Source organism: Oncorhynchus nerka, linkage group LG8 (genome assembly GCF_034236695.1).
Source record: "Oncorhynchus nerka isolate Pitt River linkage group LG8, Oner_Uvic_2.0, whole genome shotgun sequence".
Classification (NCBI taxonomy): domain Eukaryota; kingdom Metazoa; phylum Chordata; class Actinopteri; order Salmoniformes; family Salmonidae; genus Oncorhynchus; species Oncorhynchus nerka.
Window position 1 is genome coordinate 54,222,585 of NC_088403.1, and position 24,057 is coordinate 54,246,641.

Below are 24,057 nucleotides of genomic sequence, written 5' to 3' on the forward strand. Positions count from 1 at the left end.
CCAGACCATCTCCGGTGACCTTCTCCCTTACCTCACCTCGCTCATCAACTCATCCCTGACCGCTGGCTACGTCCCTCCCGTCTTCAAGAGAGCGAGAGTTGCACCCCTTCTGAAAAAACCTACACTCGATCCCTCCGATGTCAACAACTACAGACCAGTATCCCTTCTTTCTTTTCTCTCCAAAACTCTTGAACGTGCCGTCCTTGGCCAGCTCTCCCGCTATCTCTCTCAGAATGACCTTCTTGATCCAAATCAGTCAGGTTTCAAGACTAGTCATTCAACTGAGACTGCTCTTCTCTGTATCACGGAGGCGCTCCGCACTGCTAAAGCTAACTCTCTCTCCTCTGCTCTCATCCTTCTAGACCTATCGGCTGCCTTCGATACTGTGAACCATCAGATCCTCCTCTCCACCCTCTCCGAGTTGGGCATCTCCGGCGCGGCCCACGCTTGGATTGCGTCCTACCTGACAGGTCGCTCCTACCAGGTGGCGTGGCGAGAATCCGTCTCCTCACCACGTGCTCTCACCACTGGTGTCCCCCAGGGCTCTGTTCTAGGCCCTCTCCTATTCTCGCTATACACCAAGTCACTTGGCTCTGTCATAACCTCACATGGTCTCTCCTATCATTGCTATGCAGACGACACACAATTAATCTTCTCCTTTCCCCCTTCTGACGACCAGGTGGCGAATCGCATCTCTGCATGTCTGGCAGACATATCAGTGTGGATGACGGATCATCACCTCAAGCTGAACCTCGGCAAGACGGAGCTGCTCTTCCTCCCGGGAAGGACTGCCCGTTCCATGATCTCGCCATCACGGTTGACAACTCCATTGTGTCCTCCTCCCAGAGCGCTAAGAACCTTGGCGTGATCCTGGACAACACCCTGTCGTTCTCAAATAACATCAAGGCGGTGGCCCGTTCCTGTAGGTTCATGCTCTACAACATCCGCAGAGTACGACCCTGCCTCACACAGGAAGCGGCGCAGGTCCTAATCCAGGCACTTGTCATCTCCCGTCTGGATTACTGCAACTCGCTGTTGGCTGGGCTCCCTGCCTGTGCCATTAAACCCCTACAACTCATCCAGAACGCCGCAGCCCGTCTGGTGTTCAACCTTCCCAAGTTCTCTCACGTCACCCCGCTCCTCCGCTCTCCACTGGCTTCCAGTTGAAGCTCGCATCCGCTACAAGACCATGGTGCTTGCCTACGGAGCTGTGAGGGGAACGGCACCTCAGTACCTCCAGGCTCTGATCAGGCCCTACACCCAAACAAGGGCACTGCGTTCATCCACCTCTGGCCTGCTCGCCTCCCTACCACTGAGGAAGTACAGTTCCCGCTCAGCCCAGTCAAAACTGTTCGCTGCTCTGGCCCCCAATGGTGGAACAAACTCCCTCACGACGCCAGGACAGCGGAGTCAATCACCACCTTCCGGAGACACCTGAAACCCCACCTCTTTAAGGAATACCTAGGATAGGATAAAGTAATCCTTCTCACCCCCCTTAAAAGACCTAGATGCACTATTGTAAAGTGGCTGTTCCACTGAATGTCATAAGGTGAAAGCACCAATTTGTAAGTCGCTCTGGATAAGAGCGTCTGCTAAATGACGTAAATGTAAATGTTTTATCTCCTGTGGAACTTACAAGTAGATTTGCTGTGTTTCAGCGTATTTTTCTGCACCAGCTTTTCCTTTCAACATCCCTCCACCGCCATCATCTCTCCTTCTGACTCTCCTATTATCTCTCTCTCTATCGCTCTCTATAATCATCTTACTCTCTCTCTCTCTAATCATCTCTCTCTCTCTCTCTCCCTCTTCCCTCACTTCATCTCTCTCACCTCCCTCCCCCTCTTCCCTGCCTCTTTCTCACTCTCTCCTTTCACCCTCTCCCTCCATGCCTCCCTCCATTCATCCCTCACCAGAAATTCAAGTTCTTTCTCTAAGGAATGGAGGGAGGGATGGCCCATATGCTGAGCAAGGTGTTTTAAATCCCTTTAAATGATGCTGGGACTGGAGTGGTGGGGGTTGAGGGCTTGGAATTAAGATGAAAGAACATTCTGGAAGAGCCGAGGATGGATTTAAAAGGCCAGCTGTGTTGAACTGGACATAGCGGAGACAGACTAGGTATTTTTAGTTAATACCGCTGTTTTAATTGCAAGACACAATGTCCCTTGTGGTATAAAACTGACAGGTTTATTGGGGTTTAGTGACGAGCTGGATTTACAGTTTTATGGATAGTTTTATAATGCACTCTATGGATGTTCTAGGATAGAAGGCCCTCTGAATGTATTCATAATGCTATGTACACCAGTGGTTCGTTCAACATGTTACAGTAGTTTTTACAGTAGTTTACTTAAAGCATACAGGTATAATTCATTATGATGCAGTTATTAGCCCATTATGATGTATTGTAATCATCTCGAAATGATCCAGACAAAATCATAGAGAGACAAAACATTCTATATATACCTTGCTATAAAACATGAATAACATACATGCTTATAACAAGTTGTAATGCATAATACCTGGATGCTTTTTTTTTCATTTTTCTTTGAGTGTGTGTGTGTGTGTGTGTATGTATGTGTGTGTATATATATATATATTTACACTGCTCAAAAAAATAAAGGGAACACTTGAACAACACAATGTAACTCCAAGTCAATCACACTTCTGTGAAATCAAACTGTCCACTTAGGAAGCAACACTGATTGACAATAAATTTCACATGCTGTTGTGCAAATGGAATAGACAACAGGTGGAAATTATAGGCAATTAGCAATACACCCCCAATAAAGGAGTGGTTCTGCAGGTGGTGACCACAGACCACTTCTCAGTTCCTATGCTTCCTGGCTGATGTTTTGGTCACTTTTGAATGCTGGCGGTGCTTTCACCCTAGAGGTAGCATGAGACGGAGTCTACAACCCACACAAGTGGCTCAGGTAGTGCAGCTCATCCAGGATGGCACATCAATGCGAGCTGTGGCAAGAAGGTTTGCTGTGTCTGTCAGCGTAGTGTCCAGAGCATGGAGGCGCTACCAGGAGACAGGCAGGTACATCAGGAGACGTGGAGGAGGCCGTAGGAAGGCAACAAACCAGCAGCAGGACCGCTACCTCTGCCTTTGTGCAAGGAGGAGCAGAAGGAGCATGAGGGTGGTATGAGGGCCCGACGTCCACAGGTGGGGGTTGTGCTTACAGCCCAACACCGTGCAGGACGTTTGGCATTTGCCAGAGAACACCAAGATTGGCAAATTCGCCACTGGCGCCCTGTGATCTTCACAGATGAAAGCAGGTTCACACTGAGCACATGTGACAGACGTGACAGAGTGATGGAGAACGTTCTGCTGCCTGCAACATCCTCCAGCATGACCGGTTTGGCGGTGGGTCAGTTATGGTGTGGGGTGGCATTTCTTTGGGGAGCCGCACAGCCCTCCATGTGCTCGCCAGAGGTAGCCTGACTGCCATTAGGTACCGAGATGAGATCCTCAGACCCCTTGTGAGACCATATGCTGGTGCGGGTAGCCCTGGGTTCCTCCTAATGCAAGACAATGCTAGACCTCATGTGGCTGGAATGTGTCAGCAGTTCCTGCAAGAGGAAGGCATTGATGCTATGGACTGGCCCGTCCGTTCCCCAGACCTGAATCCAATTGAGCACATCTGGGACATCATGTCTCGCTCCATCCACCAACGCCACGTTGCACCACAGACTGTCCAGGAGTTGGCGGATGCTTTAGTCCAGGTCTGGGAGGAGATCCCTCAGGAAACCATCCGTCACCTCATCAGGAGCATGCCCAGGAGTTGTAGGGAGGTCATACAGGCACGTGGAGGCCACACACACTACTGAGCCTCATTTTGACTTGTTTTAAGGACATTACATCAAAGTTGGATCAGCCTGTAGTGTGGTTTTCCACTTTAATTTTGAGTGTGACTCCAAATCCAGACCTCCATGGGTTGATAAATTTGATTTCCATTGATAATTTTTGTGTGATTTTGTTTTCAGCACATTCAACTATGGAAAGAAAAAAGTATTTAATAAGATCATTCAGATCTAGGATGTGTTATTTTAGTGTTCTCCCCAATTTCGTGGTATCCAATTGGTAGTTAGTCTTATTTCATCACTGCAACAGCCGTATGGACTCGGGAGAGGCGAAGGTCGAGAGCTGTGCGTCCTTCTTGACACACTGTCCACTTAACCCGGAAGCTAGCCGCACCAATGTGTTGGAGGAAACACCGTGCACCTGGCGACCTGTCAGCGTGCACTGCGCCCGGCCCGCCACAGGAGTCGCTAGTGTGCGATGGGACAAGAACACTGGATGCTTTAAGTAAAGTGATACCGACATGGGTTGTGTCAGATGAAATTTCACAATTTTTCTACTTCATATTCATAATCTCCAGCACCACCCCAACACCAACATAGGGTATATGAAAATGGCACATTTCTATCTATTGTAGTAAAGAAAATAAAGGAAGATGCGTGTTTCCAATTACATCATCAACCAGTTAACAGGCTATTAGTAGGCAACGCCTACTCATAATTGGTTGAAATCACATGATGGACACCGATGTCATTGAAAACACTTTTTTTCCTCTGTTTTTTACTTCAAAACATAGAAATGCGCCATTTTCACATATGTTGATGTTAGGGTAGTAGTAGAAATGATGAATATGAAGTTGTAAATGTTTGAAATGTTCCTTTAAAACACCTCTCCATGGGCCTGTTCCGTAGGATGTAAAATTACAGAAAGAAATGTATCAAGTAGATCCGAAATGATTGTCTATCAGATAGAATAGAATCATGTCATCTCTATTCATTCTATTTCTGTCTGCAACATACAGTGTTTCACATCCCTGAATAAGTACTTACTCAAAACTGTGGAGGAAATCAATTACCTCATTTTTTTTGTAATGAATCTTAAAATGGCTGAAGTAACCAGTACATCTTTTTTTAAGTTCATCTAAATTATGTCTTTGCCTGTTCCCTACAGCTGCAGTACTGAAGTATGAGAACAATGTGATGAACATCAGGCAGTTCAACTGCTCACCTCACCCCTACTGGCTGCCCAACTTCATGGATGTCTTCACCTGGTCCCTCCCCTTTGTCGGGGAGAAAGGTGAGCGGGACACACCCACACATTGACAACCCTGTCAAATGTGAAGTTCAAGTCAATTTAATACATTTAGGATAGTGTTGTTGTGGCTGTTATTAGGACTCCCATGCAGTGTTATATGTGGCTATAAACATGCCTAACAACACAACAACTAGAAATAGCAATAGAGATGACCAATTATCACACCCAGTGGTATATGTGGATATAGTCATGCCTAACGTATCAGCCAAAAATATCAAATGAGATGTGTCCTTAACAATTATCACATCAAATGTCATTCAGCATAACGCCACAAGGTTGTCAAAAGGAATTTATGGTATCTTTGACTGCATGTATTTTAGTATAATGTGTCATAAGGCTGAAGGTGACATACATCCACTTTAATCTCCAGCACACCCAGTCACCCCTCCTTTACATGCTGCTGACATCTACTGTACTAAAGTAGCATGACAAGTTACAATTTACATTCTCTGTTTAATTTAATCAATGTGTAAACTATGAGTTATCTTATCCAAGACCCCACTCCCACTTACACAACCCTCCCCTCATCTCTCTGTTCACCACTGGAGTGTAGTTAAATGTGGAAACACCCCAAACCATTCCCCAAACACTGTAGTTGGATGTCACATTTTAGACATGGCTCACATTCTATTAGCTAGTACTAGCTCTCCCTCACACTCCCTTCCTTCCTCTCTCCCTTATGTCTTCTCTCTCTCTCTCTCTCTGTTTCTTTCTCTCTCTCCCCACCCCCTTCCTGTTTTTCTCTCTCTCTTCCCCCCTTCCTTTCTCTCTCTCTCCCTCTCTCTCTCTCTCTCTCTCTCTCTAGTCACTGAGATGCTGGTTAACGTGTTAAGCATCTGCTCCAATGATGAGCTGACGACAGACGAGGAGATCGATGGTAAGTCTGTGTGGTGTGCCATTGACTGGTACTATTTCCTCTCATGTTGCCACGACAGGTTACATTCCCTTTCTCGCAGGTGCTCCCTCCCCTCTCTGTTTCACTCCAAAACTGTATTCAAATGTAATTTAAGCAAAAGCTAAAAAGCAAGATCTAATGACATGACATTGCTGACTTCACTCTATATGAGTATTGGAATGATTGGAGAATGGGGAATAGAGCCCCAATGTTGAGTTGTCATAATACCCATAAAACCTAGTGGTCAAACAGGGAAATGGTTCCAATTGTTTTAAAAGTCACCTTGTCTGAGATATATTGACATGGTTATCAAAATGTCACGCCAGGGTAATAAGCCTACACGGAACACAGCCCTCATGTTGTGTCTCTAAAATCCCCTATTGGAAAAATGTATGGTGGAAAAACTAAAAATGACAATGTCCCTGTTAGACTGCTATGTTGTATGGGTATTATGACTCATACTGTGTATTATGACTCATACTGTGGTAGTCTATAGGGCAAGGGAGGAAGGACGGGTTGGGCAAGGGAGGAAGGAAGGGTAGCCTAGTGGTTAGAGTGTTGGACTAGTAACCGAAAGGTTGCAAGTTCAAACCCCTGAGCTGACAAGGTACAAATCTGTCATTCTGCCCCTGAACAGGCAGTTAACCCACTGTTCCTAGGCTGTCATTGAAAATTAGATTTTTTTCTTAACTGACTTGCCTAGTTAAATAAAGGTAAAAAATAAAATAAAAAATGAGCGTTGACTTTCTCTCTGTGATTGACTATACTTCCACTAGAGGGCAAAATCTACCAATGGAACATCATCAGCTCAACACATACATTTGGCATTTACTTTCTTTGGATCCACAGTAGAAACATGACAGTGCAAGATGCCCGCATGGATGCACACACACACACACAAATATACACACACACATATACACACACACACATATACACACATATACACACATATACACACACATATACACACACACACACACATACATATACACACACACACATATATACACACACACACACACACACACACACATACATACATATACACACACATATACACACACACACTCACACACACACCCTATGTTGGAGGATAGCTATTAGCCACTATGTAACTCAGTTGTGGTTATTATCTACTATGTGTGTTTGTTACAAAAGTCAACACAGTCCACAATTCTAGACAATTGTCTTTTCATTTTTGTGAAAAGACAAACTCTACCTACCCAGGAAAACCGGGAGATCTGTGGCTAAATTGCGTGCGACTTCTGTGCTGGCCAATCAGATAGCTCAAAATCACTGCTCCTACAGAGCTTCCACGACCCTGGCTACAGCTAAGTTTGATACTAGCCGACAGAATAACTTTTAAAACAATGACCACAGAGAGACTGTCATAGAATACAGCAAAGAGCTGCAGTTTTTATGAGTGAGTTCATGTTTAAGTTTTTATTTTACTGTCACTGTTTTTATTCAACACTATTCGAATAAAAAAACATGAGCTGGCGCACACCCAGAAAGAAATATTTTAGGTGGAGGTGCTGACTAACGGCGAATTAACTATAAACTATCAAAAATAAAGAGTCGCACACTCAATATATAAACTCCCAGTCATTTATTGAGTAAATCAGCAACGTTTGGGCATCACTGTGCCTTCTTCAGGGTAATGTCATGAATGCTTGAACCAGGTTATGTAGGCAAACAGTGCAATTCGTGCAACCAATGACAATAGTGAGGGATGTGTCATAATTAATAAGTTAATTTGAATGAATTGACAATAGTTTATGGCATATTGAATATATTGGCTATTGTTATCATATGGAAACAGATTTTAATATTGTACATAATATTAGCCTTAACATACATTATTGTTTAATTAAATTTCACATATTTAATTGTTTTCTATTTTGTTTTGTTACATGTAATCTTTTGGTTCAACCATAATGAATCATAAGCATCAACAGGGGGAACATGTTGGGTGTACGCTGATAAGCTGTAGAAAGAATATATCAATTTATAAGACTTGTTCATAAAAGAGACAATTGTTCATATGAAGGGCCTGAGATCAAAGTCAATATTCAGACCACTAGGGGTCAATGTTTTAGATAGGATATCCAGTAAGCCTCCCTTAGTAGTAGGATGATCTCGATGTCACCTCTCCTTGATAGAGCAACATGCTCAATGCCTGTGTATTTGAGGGAGGAGATTGGATGGTTAACTTCAACAAAGTGAGCTGCTACTGTATAGTCAATGTTCTTACGCCTGATTGAGCTGCGGTGTTCAGCTCTGCATTGTTTTAATTGTCTTTTCGTTTGTCCTACATAGGCTTTCCCACATGAACAGGTGATGAGATAGATTTTTCCCTTGGTCTTGCATGAGATGATACCCCTAACAGTGATTTTTCGACCTGTATGTGGGTGTCTGAAGAAGGATGTTTTTATAGTGCTATTGCACTGTGCGTATGAGCCAAATTTGTAGTTCCCATTTGGAATTGGTGTCGAGAGTGTCTGAGTGGGCTCAGGGGGCATGTCTGATCTCACCAAGCTATCTCCAATATTGCGACCACGCTTATAGACCACCAGTGGGGGTTCCTTGAAGAGGTGTCTATGAATTTTGTGGTCTGATTGCAGAATATGCCCGTGCTTCTTCAGGATTGCTTTGATTTTCTCCGAACACTTGGTATACTTGGTGCAAAAGACGGTTGCGTTGTTTTTTCTTTGTTTGAGTTTTTTGCAATTCCTCTCTTGATTTTAGAGATATTTTCATCATTCCAGCATCAAGAGCTTTATACTTGTAGCCTCTCATTTAGAACTTATGTCTCTTTTCTTCTTTTTTTTTGCATTTGCCTTCAAGATTCGTTTAACCCTGGCTATGTGGTAGACCATTCTTGATGGGAAGGGGATGCGTACTATCCGCACATAGCAGGGTTATGAACAATTCTCTATTTTATGAACAAGTCTTATAAATGTATATATTCTTTCTACAGCTTATCAGTGTACTGGTTGAGAGAACGCCAATAGTGTGCAAAGCTGTCATCAAGGCAAAGGGTGGCTACTTTGAAGAATCTAAAATATATTTTGATTTGTTTAACACTTTTTTGGTTACTGCATGATTCCATGTGTTATTTCATAGTTTTGATGTCTTCACTATTATTCTACAATGTAGAAAATAGTTCGATTTTTTTTTTATTGAAAAGAAATGGAATGAGTAAGTGTGTCAACTTTTGACTGGTACTGTATATTAGGCCTACTGCCCAAACAATTCCTACAGAACAGTTTTTATTAGGTTAATGTGACATTGTTTAAGTCATGTTGGAAAAAAATCTGAACGGTAGATCTCGGCTTTCCTTTTGACTGCGAAAGTGATTTTGGCTCAGAAAAGGTTGGTGACCAGTGTTGTAAAACATAATGGCATTGTCTAGGTAGAGATGGTAGAGATGGTTTGGAACACCCATTCCTAGATAAACCCTAAATACTCCATCCCGTCTCTTATTTACCAAAGTCACACACGTTACCATAACTCTATAGTGAGGGGGAAGGAATGCTTAGGTCATATCCTGTTCCTGTATGGCAGGAAGTGGCGTGTTATAGAAAATGGCTTCTAACCCTTGACTCTAACACTGCTTTGCCTGGCTGCCAAAACTTCCTGCTCCGGCCAAACGCTGCACCACATCAACCTGAGTACTTCCCCGAAGATTTCAAGGACACAGACACATTCTGACCATTCTGATTGGTCCGAGAAACCGATGGGTTGGGCGAGAGCCAGAACACATATAAAGCGGCGTTTTGAAAATGTGTCATTGGCTTTGATACTCTGATTTGTTAGAGATAATCCAATCGCTGATGACTTTGATTTGATCAACACCCCTCATTTTGAAGTCGCTACAAATGACTTGAATGGTGGCAGTCTCAGACTGAAGTATGTAGTGAACATAAAGCAGTGAACATAGGTCATATCCTGTTCCTGTATGGAAGGAAGTGGTGTGTTATAGGAGAATGATTCGAACCCTTGACCCTAACGTTGATAGCTGACAGACACTTCTTAGTCACTCACAGCCTTGGTGACTAACATCTCATCATTTCCTCATTTTCTTTCCTTCACTGTCTTTCTTCAGTAGCTTAATATTCATTGTGTTGATGTTCATATTCTTTGCGTTATTTATTTATTTGTTTCTCTTCTCTCATCTAGGTCTCTCTCTCATGTCTCTCCCCCTCGCCGATGCTGTGTCATTTCATTATTTCCGTGGTTACCTCATCTAATTTGTCTCTTCTTTTCTGTTTTTCAGAGTTTTGTTTTAAGCCATTGCTTTTCTTTATCCTTGATGGGTGTGTGTTTGCCTTTTCTCTCTTTCCTCTCCACCTCCTCTTCCTCCTCCTTGGCTTCCTCTGTCATTCTTCTGCCATTCACTGATCTCTCTTGTCTTTTCTGTTCTCTTCTGGGGGTGTTCTTGAGAAGGACAACTAATATATGTCCCCAAGAAAGGTACAACCCTCAGCTCTACCGCCAATATACCTTTGTGCTGGTGCTTGCTCTTGCACATGCATTTTGGGAGCCAATTAACTAACCCAAGACATAAATGTGTTGTAACATTTATGCTCAGTTTGGTTATTGATATTTATCAGTAAAAATAGAATATATAATCAATCTATAAAAATATAGAATGTAGACATGCACCAAAATTCAATCAATTGCAGGTAAAGGTCAACTGCACTGTAGGTTCACTCAGAATGTTGACACTATACAGTATTGGGTCACTTTTTGGATAGTCCAAATGTTCCATCTATTGATAAGCAACCGCTTGCTAGGGTTATGGTTATGGTTAGAATATGGGTTAGGGTTAAGTTTAGTGTTAGGATAAGGGTTAAGGTTAGGGTTAGTAGATAGTTAGTGTAAATGCTATTGATAGTCTGTAGGGCATCTACAGATGGACTATACAAATAAAGTGTTACACAGTATTTTAACAGACTGGTATAGTTTTGAGTGGTGAACAGCTTGCACGGTGTGTTGGCTTCAATACTGGTAACTTAAACATAGCTTAAACATTTTCTGCGAACCTGCAGTACGGTTATCTGCACTTGAGTGAATTAGCGTTAGCCTATAGCTTCAATAGAAACAGTGCAGGGTAGTCAGTCCTCGATATGCTTCGCCTCTTTCCTGTGTAGAATGCCCAAAAGTCCAGCTAGCTGTAGCTCAATGTGAGAAGATGGGATACTCAGTACTGTCCCTAGTGGTCCGACCAAGGGTACACACTCCACTAGAGTCTCTCACTGTTATCTGCATACTCATTCTTCTCTCTCCATATATTTCCAAGCACTTGTATTCATTTCCGTCTCTCACACTCCACCTCACTACCACTTTCCAAGCTGGGTCACAAAAGTCATCCTGTCACAACATACAAGCTCCTAGACCAAGCTATATTCTAGACCAGGCTATATTCTAGACCAGGCTATATTCTTCACCAGGCTATATTCTTCACCAGGTTATATTCTAGACCAGGTTATATTCTAGACCAGGCTATATTCGTCACCAGGCTATATTCTAGACCAGGCTATATTCTAGACCAGGCTATATTCTTCACCAGGCTATATTCTTCACCAGGCTATATTCTTCACCAGGCTATATTCTTCACCAGGCTATATTCTAGACCAGGCTATATTCTAGACCGGGCTATATTCTTCACCGGGCTATATTCTAGACCAGGCTATATTCTAGACCAGGCTATATTCTTCACCAGGCTATATTCTAGACCAGGCTATATTCTAGACCAGGCTATATTCTTCACCAGGCTATATTCTTCACCAGGCTATATTCTTCACCAGGCTATATTCTTGACCAAGCTATATTCTTCTTCTCCAAGCAGAAATAGAAACATGGGTGATGTTCATTAGGGCACACCGTAGAAACACTTTTTGCAACAGAAAATTAAAACAAGCGTTTCTTTCAAATAGTACCTCCCCATTTATCTCTGTTGAAATGTTTTCTTCCAGTCCGTGCCAACTGAACACGACCATGTAAGATGACAGTTTTAGATTGTTTACACCTTGTACGTTCAGAACCATTATATAACACGGGCCTCACAAAGCAAAGGCAGATTAAACAGTAGTCCTAGCAAAGGGAATTGATAGCAGGTCATCTGCAGTGCTTTTCAATGTCTGATTAGGCCAGGCAGAGTGTTTGAGGGAGTACTTTATCGATTGGTGCCTACAGGGTCACTCTAGACAGGCTATTGGTGCTGATGCATCGAACACCAGGCTTCATCTCTTTCTCAGAATGCCTTTCATACTAAGACATAACCAGGGAATCGCAGTGGTGGAGTGAGATTCAAAGTCCTGGTTCGGGTTGGTTTTACTTTGAACTTCAATACTACATAGTGTATTTTGATGTGATATGACACTCCTGTGCAAAAAAACATTTGCTAAATGATTCAAGTGTCAAATAAATGTCAACTAAACAGTTAGGAAACGATTCCTTTGTATCAGTGGTAGTCACTCAAAACATGTACTCTACTTAGACACACAAAACACAACTTAGTGTTAAGTTTTACTAGCTCATGTCTGGTAATGAACACACCTTAAAGAAAATGCCTCACCCAAATAAGCAGACATGTTGTGATGGTTTGAAACAGCCTGACTGTCTGACCCTGAGAACTGCGTGCGTGCGTGTGTTATAGGTGCCACAGCCTCTGCACGCAAGGAGGTCATCAGGAACAAGATCCGTGCCATTGGCAAGATGGCGAGGGTATTCTCTGTCCTAAGGTATTTATTAGGAACCATCGCTGTAAGTCTAGGTGTGCATTTCCATTACACCAATGTTTATGTCTTTTATCATATGTGCCCAGTTACATGATCCTAGGCAGAAGTCGGTACATTGTACATTACAGGAATGCCGTTTTACATCAAACATGTCTACATAAACAGGTCTTAATAACAACCCACTGGGCACAGACGAGTCCGTACGGGAGTTGCTGCGATGGGACAAGACTATAACTACCAATTGGGGGGCAATAGGAGCAGTAACTTTCATAAACATTGAGAAATCAGATACATTTGTTGAACCATGTGTGCTAGTATAGGGCTAGGAACACAGGACATTGGTGGCACCTTAATTGGGGAGAACGGGCTCATGGTAATGGTTGGGACGGAATAGGTGGAATGGTATCAAATACCACTGTTCCATGTGTTTGATGACATTCCATTAAATCCGTTCCAGCCATTATTATGAACCGTCCTCCCCTCAGCAGCCTCCACTGGCTAGAATAACAATGTGTGATGTTGGGAGTACGTGAGACTTGAGAAACACTATTTCACATGAACGCATCAGTTCTGCATGCTATATATCCATCTGAACGTTGCTTAATGTGTTTTACACGTGCAGGAATGAGCTTGCTATAAGGCCTACATGTTCTAGGGCTATATTTCTATCTGAACTTTGTGTCATTTGTTTGTTTGTTGTCCCTGCAGGGAGGAGAGTGAAAGTGTGTTGACACTGAAGGGGCTGACCCCCACCGGCATGCTGCCCAGTGGAGTGCTGTCCGGGGGCAAGGAGAAGCTCCAGAATGGTAAACCCCACAACACACGCCCTGGACCTCCATGTCCAGCCCACAACACCCTTCACACTGTTATATATAAGATTTTATTAGCAGTACATCTACTTTAAAGACCTGAAACTTATTGAGCCTTTTGGGTGGGGGGGGGTCTATAATTAAACCTGACTTTTATGTCACAGAACACAGTTGCAGCAGTGGTAAATACTATGTAACTACCTGTGGGTCAGCGTTTCCTCAAACTCAGTTCTGGGGACCCCAAGCGGTGCACATCTTGTTATTTACCCTAGCACTAAACAGCTGATTAAATAATCAACGCATCATAAAGCTTTATTTGAATCAGCTGTGTAGTGCTGGGGCAAAAACCAAAATGTGCACCCCTTGGAGTGGCTTTAGATAATACAGATATTAAATGTTAGAAATTGACCCTCTATGTCCCCATTGTCTCTTCTAATGCTGTCTTGCTTTCCTTAACCCCCCCTCTCTCCACCTTTCTCTCTGCAATCTACTGGTTATATCTCAAATATTGTCTGTGTTTTCTTCTTTCTCGTCTCTCCCTAGAAACCACAGGTATAATCTGTTGTGCAAGTATTCTGTCAGCAGTGTTTTGTGAGAATATTGTAGAATTCACCCTCCCATGTTGAATTCCAAACACTCCCAAAACCAGTCTGACGATCGATCGATCTCCTTTACGTGACAGACTAGCATTAAAATATGCTTTTCCACAGGGAAGACATTTCTTCCAAAGATGATGAGTCGAATTTAATAATCTATCCACTGAATCGGGCTACAACATAGCCAATTTAGAATTTCTATTTATGTTCTATAGAACAAAAACGTGGACCTTGATTTTACAAATTGTAAGTCATTTCTAAGAAGTCAGGGAGGCTAAGGATCGACTACGATTCAGATGAATTGGAATTGACATAAACAACTGTGGATGTAAGGGGATCAATATTGTCCACCTTGTCATCCACAAACAAGGCAGAAATCCAAACAACTTCACTCTCCTCTCTTCAGGCTCTCTTGGTCAGTTTGTCTCCTCTGTCAGTTTTTCTGTCAGTTGTTTTAGTATGTACAGTGGTTCCTCCTTTATATGTTGTGTCATACTGCAGCACACCTTGCGGGCTGCTGCAGCATTCTATGGCACGTTATTTAATTGTCAGCCATTTTTTACATTAATAGTTTGACCACCAGAGGGCAACTTTGATGAGCATTTGATAATCCCCCATATTGACAATACTAGAGAATTTAAAACCTTTTTTGTAATAACATAGTACATGGGATTGATTGTAAGAAATTTGGCTTAATTAATTGGATTAATATCATGGTGTTTCTATTCCGAGAAAAACTAAAAACTAAACCCTCAGGGTTTCCGTTAGGATAGAATGGGAAATATTGAGCTGTACAACGTGACGGTCGGGAGTAGGCTACAGCATAAGAGGATTAGAGAAATCTAAATTAATATGTAAGGGGCATAACATTTCCACACCCTAATTGTAGTGTAACCAATACTCATTTTGCCTATGGTAGGCCTACAATATATCTAAAAATATTTTTTTCAATGACGTGACTCTCCGCCAATAATTACATTTAGAGGATTGGAAGATTCTAAATTAAATATCTAAGGGGCATTTTCCATTAGGATCTGTGAGAATATCTAAGGGGCTTTTATATAATTCTAAATTCATTAATAATAATAATAATCGCTTTGTTTAAAAAGTAATGATATTTTGGAGATCTTGTTTTATTTAACATAGAGTGAGCGAGGAAAAAGACAATTATTGAACATTGGGTGAGCCATTCTCTCTAATTTGTAAATAAGGCCAGTTTGTTATTTAGAATTATTCATTTCTGGCCTCCTGGGTGGCGCAGTGGTTAAGCGCGCTGTACTGCAGCGGGAGGTCTGTGGGGCGACACACAATTGGCCTAGCGTCGTCCGGGTTAGGGAGGGCTTGGTCGGTAGGGATGTCCTTCTCTCATCGCGCACCAGTGACTCCTGTAGCGGGCTGGGCGCGGTGCGCGCTAACCAAGGTTGCCAGGTGCACGGTGTTTCCTCCGACACATTGGTGCGGCTGGCTTCCGGGTTGGATGCGCGATGTGTTAAGAAGCAGTGCGGCTTGGTTGGGTTGTGTATCGGAGGACGCATGACTTTCAACCTTTGTCTCTCCCGAGCCCGTACGGGAGTTGTAGCGATGAGATAAGATAGTAGCTACTACAACAATTGGATACCACGAAATTGGGGAGAACATTTTATTATTTAGCAGACATCACATTAAGATACATTCAGGGAGACCGGGGTTCAATTCCCCGATGGGGAGGAAGGAGTAGACTGTCCTTGTAAATAAGAATTTGTTCTTAAATGACTTCCCTAGTTAAATAAAGTTTACATTAAGAGCATAACATTTCTGCACCCTTATTTTTTTATTCAAGTCTAACCAATACCCAAACAGAGATTAAGTGAAAATAAAAATATCATTGATTTATCAAGACCAGTCCCCATGCTTCTCTCAGAGCTGTGTGAAACGGTGCTAAATTACTTATAGGCTTTTGCTTCTAACTTCAATATGCTCTTTAAATAAATAAGACTATGGTAGGCCTACAATATGTTGAAAAATATAACGTGACTCTCCGAGGATTGGAGGACATTTCTATAATTCAGTGATATTTATTCCCATAGTAATTCATTATGGATCCATAACTAAATAAACATTGGCATTTTGAAAGAGTATTTTTTTCATTATTTTATTAATGAAAGCATAAAGATGCCATTATTAGTTAGAACGTTCAGACTGGTACTAAGAACAGGACCGCGGGAATGTTTCCCTAGTCAGCGCCATTATTAGTGCAGTGCAATGCCCCTTAAATATTTTGGAGATTATTTTGTTTTCAAATAACGTAAAATGAGTGAGAAAAAGGCAGAGAAAAAGGCAATTTTTGAACATGGGGTGAGACATTGTTACTAATTTGTAAATAAAGCCAGTTTGTTATTTAGAATTATTTATTTCTGTTTTTAGAGGGAGAAAAACTACAGTCATCTCATGGGTCTCCCAGTCGAGCCCGGCACATGTATTGAACCTGTAACAACACAGCTTGCACTGCTACAGTATGCAGTGTCTCAGACCGTTGCACCACTCAGGCGCTGTACAACGTGACCGGTCAGGAGTCGCCTACAGTACTACAGTAAGAGCAAAATAATCCTAACAAAATAAAATAATAAAAACCTTAGTGTAGCAACAGTTTTAGTAAGTAATACTGAAGTTGTGTACAATTATCAGTTTCTATTTAGGTTTATGTCGCCCATTCATCGTTAGTTAGAGACACAGTAGGACCCAAAAACATAATCAGTGCTCTAACTCCCCCTTGCACTGGTCTGGAGCAATGAAGTGGTGACGCAGGGTACCGTACTAAACCACAAATGACCTCTAAGTCCCACGGCGTAAGCTAGCAACTTTTAAAAGAGGAATCACTGTAGGCCAACAGAGTATTGTTTTCTAACCTTCACTGCTCTCATCTGACACTCTGGGTTCACTATTTCTGGGTTCACTTTTCCTGAAGTTGACCACAGAAATTCTACATGTTTGCCCTTTAACCAGTAGTCTATATCTCTATCTCAAACACACGCACACACCGATGCATATACCGCTATTGTTGATTCGGACTGCATAGGAGCAACCATGTAGTACCCAGTGGGGCAACGATGGGCCAAAGCCATCCAATGGAGAGGCAGCAGCGAGGAGGAGCCATTTTGGGAGGCAGAGTGACGTTCGAGAGATTTTCTGTCGCGGCATTGGTAGAATCACAGCTCACCATAGGCTCCTATTGTTCAGACAGTCTGCAATGTGCTTCTACTGCAATGTTGTGCAATCCATCAACCACTTGATTTCATTTGAACCTCCTTATAACTTACCTGTGTGTGTACGTCTCTCCTGTGCATTATGTACTGTGTTATAACTCAATAGCAACACACACCTGTTCAAGTGTAGAGCTGTAGCCGCTGAGTATTTGTTTATTTGCAGTGCAACTCGTACCCATTTATTTGTCTGTTTGTGCACCACCTGACTACAGAGTCATTTCTGTATTTCTGGTGATAAGGATTGCTATAAAACAGAAGGATTTGTACGGTAAGTGGTAAGTGTATCAAAGTCCTGCAAATTTTAAAATGCATCATTGGCGTCTGCTCTTGTGACGGTTCATATCAGAAGACGTTGCTGCGCTACAGTTCTAGATAGCTGTTTACGAGAACATTTGAAGAGTTCTTCACCCTTTTCTTTTACTTGGTCTCGGTTGTTCAGTTGCAGCCGCATTCTTGACTTTGGCAGAGTTGTCTCTGCTTTCACTCACACGTCCTTATGTACTGTACCCCAACTCCTGTTAAACACCCCTCATGTCACCCCCGTCCAATTGTGTAGTTTGTTGAGTGAAGATACGTCAGACATCCACTGTTCCCCTTTGATAATCACTATTGTAACCCACTCCAGTCCTACTTGTCACGGTGTCCCCCTTCCAGACCTTTTTGTCCCTTTGTCAAACACGGGTGACGTTTTTTACAAAGCTCAAAATACCAGCACACCACACATTTGTCTACAATGGGTATTTGACTGGCTCCATTCCGTCTATCCCCTTTCTTGTTTCCTGCCCCCTTCCTCCTTTGTCCGTCTTAACACACCCGCCTAGTCCCTCCTCCTCCTCCTCCTCCTCCCCTCTTTTTGCTTCCATCCATGTGTTGCCTCTGTCCCAAAAACACAGAGAGTTTTTTTAACATTGTTGTCTTTGCATTGGCTCTCTCTTTTTGCTGCTCATTGACCGGTTGGGAAAACCAAATGAATTCCTCGCTGCTCACCTTCCTTCTCATTCGTTTTGCAACCCCCGTCTTCTTCTCTTCAGCTACTATTGAGGCTATTGAGGCAGATGAAGGTAAATAGGCCGGCGGCCCTCTCTGTTGCTTCTTATCGCAATAGACATGGGAGTTTTCATCCTTTTTGCCGTAGCTTGTTACAGAGTGTGTTGGGTGTTTGGTCTAACAAATTGTGACACAATAATTTACCAAAACCAAACCAAAAATATTACAAATAAATATACGGGGGGAGTACAAAAAAGCCACATTTGTTTTAAAGGGGAACAAAGTTCATATCAGTCAGGTGGTGAGACATTAAGTGCATGACTTTTCTTTAAACCTGCTAGGATATACAGTAGCCCCCCTTCCCCACCCTCCCTCTCACAACGTTTTTAGTTTAGGGCTGGATTCAATCCGTAGCGCAGAAGATCTGTGTTGTAGCGTGATTGACATTTAAAGGCAATGCTATCATGTTCGCCGAGACTGCATTCACGGTAAATGCTGCATGTGTCTGCTCTATTGGAAATGACCTATGAATTTTAAACCGCGCTAAAACGCAGATCTTCCGCGCTACAGACTGAATTGACTCTTGGTCCCCTCCACTAAATAGTGCCCAATCATAAGTTTCTATAAAAAAAACACCAACCAAGGATATTATGGCACACCTGCATCTTCACACCCCATGCCATTGCACCCACTCACCCACAAACTCAGTCTTGCCATTCGATTTTCCCCTTTGAAACAACATGCAGTTGTGCTTTGTTTTTTCACTAATATACAGTACGTTCGATAGAAACAAATCGGAACAAAATGTGCTTTTCCAACAAAAGCTTTGAAAGCCAAATTGGACTTTAACTCCAGAAGCAAATTGTCAAACAAACCCACGCAACAAAGAACAACCTCAACTACGCAGTAAATAGCGGTTTGTTGGCTAGCTGCTATTTACGTTGGAATTGTTCAGCGACTCCTCTTGAGCACCCCCTAGAGGATTACGTGCATCAGTCCCAAGACTCTCTTTTTGCCTCTTTTTCCTTGTGGTTCCTCTGTGTCTTGTTCTCTTTGTTGAGCTGCTAATAACCTGTGACTGACCTGTGCTATGCAGCAACACAACTACAAGTCCCATCAGCCCCCTCTCTCAACACCCATAATTCCATAATATGGGTAATTCCTCCAAAATGGTGCCCCCTGATCCAAAAAAAGGATCTCCTGAAAATGTAGCTGCCCACAACCACTATACCCCCCTTGTCCCTTATTAGTAATTTGCTGCATGTTCTGAGCAGGCTTAACAAGTGATTAGCACCAAGTACCTCTGTAGTAGTGTCTATCAGAGAAGGCTGGTGGGAGGAGCTATAGGAGGACGGGCTCAATTGTAACGGTTGGAATGGTATCAATGGAACAGAGTCAAACACGTCGTTACCATGTGTTTGATGTGTTTAGTACCATTCCATTGATTCCATTCCAGCCATTACAATGAGCCCGTCCTCCTATAGCTCCTTCCACCAGCCTCCTCTGGTGTCTATGTATGTGAGTGTAGTCTTTTTGTGGTATACTGTATGTTTCAGTCTAGTGGGCCCCACTCTATTTTCCTTCTTTTTGAAAATCTTTTTCCATTTCCTTTTGTTTTGTTTGTATAGTACAGTGGTGGGGAGGTCTGGTCCTGGGGATCCTCAGGTGTTTTAATCGTGCCCTTATTCAATATGCACTCAGTTATCTTTAGGTTTATTTTAAGAGAGAGCATCAGCTGCAGCATTGTTGTTTTTACTGTTTTACACTATTTCCTTCCGCATTACACTACATTCACTTTCACATTGAATAAGTTACACATTTATTTTCCCCATGTCATTGTCAAAATGCTTAATTCCATCTCATAATTGACTTACACACTTTTCTGTTTGAGTCAATTATGTGATTAATCAGTAGTGTTTTTTACTTTTTGTAAATCTGTCCTTGATTGAAAGGCAATGGCACAATGAAAACCTATTGTCCTCCAGCACCAGACACTCACCTATAGTTCAGTCGGATTATGTATTCCTTTTGTCAATCAGGTTATATAATTGAGATATTATGGTAATTGGTGTTGGTATTGTGTTGTAATTTATTCAAATTAATTGTTCATATTGATTGTATTATAGTTCTCTGCTGTCTTCAAAAGGCAGAATGAACTACATAGGATATGTTATTCATCATTTACAAGGGCAGCAGGTAGCCTAGTGGTTAGAGCATTGGGCCAGTAACCGAAAGGTTGCTGGTTTGAATACCTGAGCCAACAAGGTGAACAATCCGCCAATGTGCCCTTGAGCAAGGCACTTAACCCTCATTTGCTCCAGGGGTGCCGTAAATACTGTGGCCGACCCTGTAAAACAACACATTTAACTGCACCTATACATTGTATGTGAAAGTAAAATATAATTTATTAACCTAAGTTAAATTTCTCAGCAGAAAGAAGTTAGACTTGTATTAGATTTACACTGAGTGTACAAAACATTAAGAACACCTGCTCTATATAGACATAGACTGACCAGGTGAATCCGGGTGAAAGCTATGATCTCTTACGGATGTCACTTGTTGAATCCACTTCAAATCAGTGTAGATGAAGGCGAGGAGACAGGTTAAAGAAGGACGTTTAAGCCTTGAAACAATGGATTGTGTATGTGTGTAATTCAGAGGGTGAATGAGCAAGTCAAAATATTTAAGTGCCTTTGAACAGGGTATGGTAGTATGTGCCAGGCGCACCATTTGTATAAAGAACTGCAACACTGCTGGGTTTTTCACACTCAACAGTTTCTCATGTGTATCAAGAATGGTCCACCACACAAAGGACATCCAGCCAACTTGACACAACTCTGGGAAGCATTGGAGTCAACATGGGCCAGCATCCCTGTGGAACGCTTTCGACACCTTGTAGAGTCCATGCCCCGATGAATTTAGGCTGTTCTAAGAGCAAAAGGGAGGGGGAGGTGCAACTCAATATTAGGAAGGTGTTCCTAATGGTTGGTATATTCAGTGTACACACACTCAGCTTGCATTCATACTGTAGTTCTTTCTATGAAAACACTAAGTAGATAAAATAGTATCGATTTTTTTTCTTCTCACAAATAACTTTATAATGTTAAAATGGTGTGGTTTCTGTCGGTTGACCCACTAGACCTCTGCTCAGCTACGAACCATCAAGTGACTTTTCCATTCAGTGCAATGGTTTATATAACCAACCAATTCAGAAACAGATTTTCATTCGTTATTCTGTCATCACATAACTTGATTCACGTTGAATTCTTGACGCTGAACAAAACATTGATGTGTCTGTGTTTCGACATGTGAACCAGAAATAACTAACCTCATATTTTACGTGTTCTCTACCTCTAAATCACCCCTCCATCAATTTTCCCCTCATCCCCCACTCCCTCTCTCCATCCTCCAGCCATCAAGGGCTTCTCGCCACAGCACAAAATCACCAGCTTTGAGGAGGCCAAGGGCCTGGACCGCATCAACGAGCGGATGCCCCCGAGGCGGGACGGCCTCCCCTCCGACGCCAGCCTCAACTCCCTTAACAAGGCTCTGTCCTCGGAGACCAATGGCACGGACGCCAAGGACAGCAGCAGCAGCATCCAGTGAAGGGGCACACTCCACCGCAGCGGGTGGTGGTGGCAGCCTGTGGCGACCAGGGTGGGGTGTTATACCACCATCCTCCTCGTCGCAGTCTGCCACAGGGCGGAATAGAGGAGAGAGCAGGGTGGAGGAGAAAAGGGAGGGACGAGATCAGGAATGCGCTTACAGGAAGTGGTGCTCACAGGAAGTGGCGCTTACAGTACAACAACCGCAGGAGAGACTCTAGTCTTTGGGTATGCCTTTAAAAAAAAAAAACTTGTAGAAACGACAAAGTTTTTCGCATTGTTCACTCTTTTGGGCCCTTGGCCTCCTCGAAGCTGGTGATGACGTGCTTGATTCTGTACTTCAGTACGAGAGAGACAGACAGAGAGACCAAGAGAAAGAGATCCTAAAGGAGATGTTTTATGAAAGCCCCTCACTCATTTTACTGCAGGGCTCTCCAACCCTGTTCCTGGATAATTAACCTCCTCTAGGTTTTCACTACAACCCCAGTTGTATCTCACCTGATTCAGCTCATCACCCAGCTAATTATTAGAATCAGGTGCGCTAGATTAGGGTTTGAGTAAAAACCAACAGGACTGTAGCTCTCCAGGAACAGGGTTGGAGAGCCCTGTTCTACTGGATATGAAAATGTTGTGTAACTTCTTACTAACTATTGTACGTTTACAAAATACAGCACTAAAAAGGACAGAACATTAAAAAAATGTTTTTAACATAAGGGTGTACAAACTAAGTAAAGAATATTTATTGATAACTTTTTTTGCTACTCTTATAAAATAGCTCTCAGATAAATTAGGCAGTCTTAAAAAGAATGTTGCAACCTTGTTGAAATGCCAAACATTTTAAAGTTTTATGGTTTTGTACAGATTATGCTTACCCCAGGTTCATTTGGTGTGTGCTTTTGACCCGGATTTCTGTATAATGGCTAATTATTACCTTGGTGATGAATATCTATGTTTGGGGAAATTTCACAACTGGAATTTACATTTATCTATAATTTGCAAATATTTAAAAAATGTTTTTGGGGATAGAGATTTTATTGTGTCTTGCTGGAATTCTGTGAATGTTAATTTCTCTTTTTAAAGTATTGCGAACAAAGTAAGCGTAAAGAACCGATATTGTGTAAAAAAAAAAGACACGCTAAAAGTGTCTGCCTATGCATGTTTTATAAACTCAAACAAAGGAAATTGATCAATTAATTGAATGCCTTGGCTGCCGGGGCCTGTTGAAATGTAGTGCGCTTAGTGAACATATACTGGCATTCATTAAATTACATCATGATAATGCTTTTTCCCTCAACTTCTTTTAAAATTGATGCATTTGATTATCTGACATGGAGGAGAGATCATATTTTTAACATGCACTTGTAAGTGCACACAGTCAAATTTAGTATGTTTGACCATTCTTGTGAGGTTTGTGGTTACATGTGGAACTCAAAATGCACGATAGCTGTTAATGTCATATAACGGTTAAGACAGTCGTTCTGTTTTGTACACGTGCCACAGAAAGTGTCATTTGATTATTAGGATTATTGTTATTATTTGGAACTCTGCTTTGTATATCAATAAAACAAAAACTCCATGACCTTTAAAAAAAAAAAAGTATTTCACTACATGACATGAAGCTTTGCTTTTGTAATTGAACTTTGAAACAGTTGGCAGATGAAGCATGCACACGCAACTATGAAGAAGTATTTTATATTACTGTTCAATAAAACATGTGCATGAATTTCAACTTAACGAAACAGTTTTTTTGTGTGTGATATAGCCAGAATTTCCTCTTCTCAGATTTCAAGTCTGCGAACTGAAAATCAATGTAAACATATTAAATAAAAAATGTATTGCATTCTAAATATTTCCTCTTCTGGACATTTTTGCATGATGACTGTGAGTGATGACACAGCATTCATAATGAGCTCTTCATAAATGATTATTTATTTCATAATATTTATTTCATAAATTGGATTCCACCGCTGTTTCCCAACAAGTATGTATCTCTCTTCAAAAGGTGATGAATGACACAACAGTTCACAAGACTGAATCCAAACATTACATTGTTGATCT

The 24,057-nt window shown here is 42.1% G+C and overlaps 1 protein-coding gene across 2 annotated transcripts in view; it reads left to right on the forward strand.

Moving 5' to 3' along the window:
• Positions 1 to 23,846, forward strand: part of LOC115133564 (protein phosphatase 3 catalytic subunit alpha) — a 151,013-nt gene extending 127,167 nt beyond the window's left edge. Inside the window, exons 9-14 of one of the 2 annotated variants that reach the window (XM_029666955.2) lie at positions 4,973 to 5,098; positions 5,922 to 5,993; positions 10,464 to 10,490; positions 12,679 to 12,763; positions 13,469 to 13,566; positions 21,807 to 23,846. In XM_029666955.2, coding sequence (XP_029522815.1) covers positions 4,973 to 5,098; positions 5,922 to 5,993; positions 10,464 to 10,490; positions 12,679 to 12,763; positions 13,469 to 13,566; positions 21,807 to 22,000 — 602 coding nt within the window. In that variant the 3' untranslated portion in view covers positions 22,001 to 23,846. The remainder of the gene's footprint in view (positions 1 to 4,972; positions 5,099 to 5,921; positions 5,994 to 10,463; positions 10,491 to 12,678; positions 12,764 to 13,468; positions 13,567 to 21,806) is intronic. The other variant, XM_029666956.2, reaches the window with a different exon arrangement.
• The last annotated feature ends 211 nt before the right edge of the window (positions 23,847 to 24,057 follow it).